The sequence below is a fragment of the Humulus lupulus genome, chromosome 3, assembly GCF_963169125.1.
Source record: "Humulus lupulus chromosome 3, drHumLupu1.1, whole genome shotgun sequence".
Classification (NCBI taxonomy): Eukaryota; Viridiplantae; Streptophyta; class Magnoliopsida; order Rosales; family Cannabaceae; genus Humulus; species Humulus lupulus.
The window spans coordinates 78377631-78382580 of NC_084795.1; the positions used below are offsets into that span (position 1 = coordinate 78377631).

The 4950-nt window shown below is 31.6% G+C and overlaps 1 protein-coding gene across 1 annotated transcript; it reads left to right on the forward strand.

Moving 5' to 3' along the window:
* The first annotated feature begins 2490 nt into the window (after positions 1-2490).
* Positions 2491-4602, forward strand: LOC133824445 (uncharacterized). The gene is made up of 3 exons (XM_062257329.1): positions 2491-2578; positions 4178-4321; positions 4532-4602. The coding sequence occupies exons 1-3, from the start codon at positions 2491-2493 to the stop codon at positions 4600-4602; spliced, it is 303 nt and encodes a 100-aa protein (XP_062113313.1).
* Positions 4603-4950: the final 348 nt, after the last annotated feature.

Genomic DNA, 4950 nt, shown 5'->3' on the forward strand with positions numbered 1-4950 from the left:
CTTAAAATATCAGTTTTAAATAAATATCTTATTATAAATAAGATAATTATTATTCTCTCTTTCATATTAATCCAAACATGATTAATATTAATTTTAACCTATAGTTTTTCAAAATAAAAACTATATAGTTAAATAATTAATTAATTCATAATTAATCAATTATTTCCTTGCCCTGGAAAATTAGTTCTTTTGCAATTAAGTCCTTCTCTCGATAAATCTTTCTTTTGACTTCCTTACCCTTGACAATGTAGGACAGAGGTGATCTGGGGACCATAGACCTATAATACGAAGCTCCAATAAACTAGATTATTAATAAAACTCTTTAATATTATAATCATATTTATTAATTCCATGATTACTCTACTATAAATATGGAATTGTACTCTAAGTATTTATAGAATTATATTTACTGAGTTTTCTCTTGTATTCCATTGATATAATCAATAAATGTAGTTTTGTCCTCCATTTCTTGGTTCGTTAATTAGAGATAGTCAAGAATACCATTTTAACCTTCTAATTACCTCTTGATTCTTAAGTACCCTTAACTCACTATCGAATAATTAATCTATAGTCAAATTATAGATTTGAGATCAATAACTATTCAATTCTAGAATTAACCCTTAAGGGAACCAATATTCAATCTGTTAGGAAAGTATGGATTCCATTATTGTAAATCATGTTCCCAGCCATTCATGATATTGAATCTCCAAAGCAAAATTCATTAGCCTCATTATCCTAAGAAACCTTAACGAGTGAATCAAAAGATCCAATAAACACAAATAGGAGTTCATGAATGCTCAGGATTTAGACTAATCTACAAGTGATCATCTATTATGATAAGAATTAAATATTTATGTCAAACGAAAACTTTATAAAGATAATTAATTCTAATCGGTCTTGTCATATACAATCTCTATTATCTACAACACCTTTACTAAGATGTCTATTCACATCACACTACAACAATTTTTAGTAAGTATTGTAGTAAAAAATGACACATATTTAAAAGTGTTATTAATAGATGATTAAAAAAACACGGAAATTTTTTTTTGGCGCCATATGAAATATAACTAGGCGCCAAATGAAAATTTTTTGGGTCTAATTTCTCTCAGCCAAAATTTAATCCCTGAACCTAAGATACCCAAACAATTTCTCTCAGCCTCCATTGCCGCCTCTCTACCTCTCTTTCTTACACTCTGTTGCAAAGCTTATTCTCCTCCATTCACTCTCTCACACACACTTACCCTCTCTCACTCTCATCTCGTCTTATCTATCTTTGCCTCACGTCGTCGGTACGAGCTTTCGGAGCACACAACGGCGGTATCACAGGCTGTACGTCACGCGACTATCTCAAGTTCTTCAACTTACCACGACTCGTATTCTCCTCTGCTTACATCTTTTTTAAGGTACGATACCCTTATTAAAATTACTTTCCCCTCTCCACCCTTCAGCCTCTTCAGTTCCCCTTTCTCTCTTCCTTTCCCTTTGTCTCTACCATGACTCTATCTCACCACTCTCTCTCCTCGACCCCTCTCTCAGTTGTCACTTTCTTTCCCCAGTCCTTCTCTCTTCTCGGCAAAGCCCTTCCCACCGCTATTTGTAAGATATATATGTTCTATATTTGATTTATAATTTTTTTGGGGTTGGACATTAGCAAAGCCCTAGCAGGCTTTGAAATCCCCAATTAATAGCCTCATTTGTTTGCAGAAATGTATTTTCATCATCAAAAATCTGTCTCACTTCTTGTTTTTATATTCTGTAAATTGTAGAGATGGTGGAGACAACTGACTTAACATTAATGTAGTTGCAAGTACTTATTTCTAAAGCTTAAGATCTATGACTAGTATTTCTGGATTCAATGCTAGATTTGCATAAACTGTGTTATTTCCATTTTTTTCTTCATTTTTCTTGTTTATATTTTTATCTTGTAGAAGATGAAATATCTTAGGGCTGGAATCATTTCTGTGAAATTGGCGAAATTTCTGGTCTGTTTTATATTGATTATCTTAAGATCATGCCTTTTTAGCGAATTTGACTGCTTATAATGTTGATTATATGGGTTCTATATCCATGTTTTGAATGTTGAAATATTAAAGTTGAGAAATGTTGATCTTAGGGTTATTATTGGAAATTGTTTATTCTTTTATTTATTTTACTATTGTTACGAGGTTTTTAATTTTGAGATTGGGAGTTGAAGGATTTTGTATCTATAATTTTTCATTGATTCGATGTTTGAGAGGATCTAGGGATATAGGGCTAGTCGATGAAAATAAGATAAAAAAGATTTGAACTCCTTCCATTATGTAGTTACAGTATAATAGTTCTCGATTTGAAAATAGATTGAGTTCATTTAAATAATTTTTCCATTTAATGTTCTGTGCCACAACTCAGTGTCTTCTTTATAGTAATATTTGTGTACCTTTTTATTTGTTTGCCATTGATTCATTTAAATATTAACAGAGCTTTTACTACTTTACTTTTGTAGGACTAATGAGACTAATTGCTAGGATACATATGCTTGGGGCTCTAAACGGTGTGAAGATGGACTTGGCAAATGTTGCTTCCTCTTTGCCTATAGGTATAAGCAATTTTTTACATTCGTGTATATATTATGGAGCTCTATTATTTGATCTTGATTTAAGTTATGTCAAATTTGGTTTTTTTATGTGCTTAAGGTTTTATGTGAGATTGTATATATTTGAAGCTATTGTGATTATACATCCTTCTCTTGTAGCTTTTGTACTTTTGAAAGTATTTTTGTTGTTTTATATTTTATTGCCTAAGTTTATTATTGTAAATTTATTATACATTTGGAAATTGTATTGTATTAATTTCACAAATGTATTTGGTCAGGAAAATATTCAAGGTAATTCTCAATGCATGACTAGATGATGTGCTTCTTAATATTGATTCTGGTTTTGATATGTATTTACTTGTATGAACTATGATCATTAATTTTTGTTGGATAGTGACAATATAGATAGTAGTATACATTGGCTTAAGAAACACTAGACATGTTTCAATTTTTTTTCTTGCACTCCTTTGACATGTTCTTAGCCTAACTGTCTTCTACATTTATGTTAGATCCTTGTTCGAATTGATTATACTTGAGTTTAAGCTTGAATTGATCTAGTTTTGTAATCGATCTAATATATGTGTATATATAAAAATATATGTACATGTTTATGTATATGAGCATCAATTCTCTATTTTCATTAGAGCTATTGAATATATATGATTGGTATTGAAAAACCTAGAAGACAAATGGGTTGTTAAGGTTTATTTATGGTTAGATTCACTACAACATTTTTGACCAAATATTACAGCAAAATTTTACATCATTTTAGAAGTGATATTAATATATGCAAATAAAAATACACTGATAAATAAACACAAAAGATATAGGTGCCAAATTAAAACTAATAGGCGGCAAATGAAATTTCACTTAACAAATAAAAAAGCAAAATAAAAAATGAAGAAGGGTTTTCTATATTCTCTCATTCTCACAGTTTGAATCCCTTATCTCTCTCAATCTCTTCCCTCTCTCCCTTAGGCTGAGACCCTTCATCTTTGAGCTTCCAACCCATTCCCCTTCATCTTGTTCTGTCTGAATAGCTGAGCTCAAACGTCATTCATCTCTGTTCTTGAAACCCGAAGCCTGTTCTGTGAGCTTGAACCCAGATGGCTCCATCTCTATTCATGAACCTAAACATCTCATCTCTGAGCTTGAATCCAAACACCTTCATCACCGTTCATGAACCCAAATGCCTCATACCCAGACTATCGCTGTTTGATTTCCAAGCCACCGCCATCCATTGTTCAAGTTGCCGCCATTCTTGGGTGTTGTTTCTGATTTTTCTTCTCTGTAAGTTACAGATCTCTATTGGTATTTTGGTTTGAGAAATATAATATATTTTGTCTTGTGTATAATCTACGTACTTTGTATTCCATTTTAGATTTTATATTAGAGTTTGTTACTTTAGTTGATGTTTATTATGTTGCTATGATAATTGGACCCCATGTTGAACAAAAGCTCTATTTGTAATTGAAATTATATGAGAGAGTTTGTTACTTTAGTTGATGTTTATTTTGTTGCTATGATAATTGGGCCCCGTGTGTCGGGAATATATGGTTCAAAGGCATCTGCTAATTTTTATATTACTTGCTTACTCTTTAGGTTTGACTAATCTGGAGAATATGAATCTGTCATTCACATTAGTAACTAATGGTGGTTTGAAAAAGTTGTCTAAATTGACATCTCTTAAATCACTTAACTTGGATGCATGCCAAATTACTGACGAAGGACTTGAAAATCTCACGAGTAAGTGTTTTAATGCAAGTTTAGTGTCTCTACACTCAATTTCTGACTAGTGTTTCTCTGTACTTATTAAAATTAGGCCAAACTTTGAGTCTCCTAATTTACTCGTTTATTCATTCTTATCCTTTAATTTCAAATATTGAGCTTATTCCCCGTGCTCATGTAAGAAGGGCCTCTGATGTTAATAATAATGTCAGTCAATTGTGAATGCAGATCTTACTGAATTGCCACACCTGGATCTTTTTGGAGCTCATATCACAGATTCTGGAATGAATTATTTATGATGTATGTTAATGAATTGTAGTCATGACCCCTTTTTATTTAATCAGTGCATTATAATCATGGTTCTGGCTTTGTGTCAATTACTTTCGATTGCCATAACATGCATGAGAAATTATGTACTTTACATTCATTTTTACATATTATATGTTCGTACTTGAATTTTTTATGCACGTTAGTTACTCCCCGCTTATTTGAAGCTTTTCAATTCATGTTCCTTGCAGATTGTGAATTTCAAACTTGACTGTAATCCAACTATAAGGAGTACAGTGTTCATTTCTTAATTTAAAAGTCCTATGCTAGGATCTCACTATGTTTCTAGCAACAACAGTCTATTGGTTTAAGGTCTATAG

Excerpts from the sequence above, each read along its gene's own strand:
- LOC133824445 (XM_062257329.1), top strand. The coding sequence starts at position 2,491 with ATGAGACTAATTGCTAGGATACATATGCTTGGGGCTCTAAACGGTGTG. Across the intron at positions 2,579-4,177 it reads TGCTTCCTCTTTGCCTATAG|GTTTGACTAATCTGGAGAAT; the intron begins GTATAAGCAATT and ends CTTACTCTTTAG. Across the intron at positions 4,322-4,531 it reads AGGACTTGAAAATCTCACGA|ATCTTACTGAATTGCCACAC; the intron begins GTAAGTGTTTTA and ends TTGTGAATGCAG.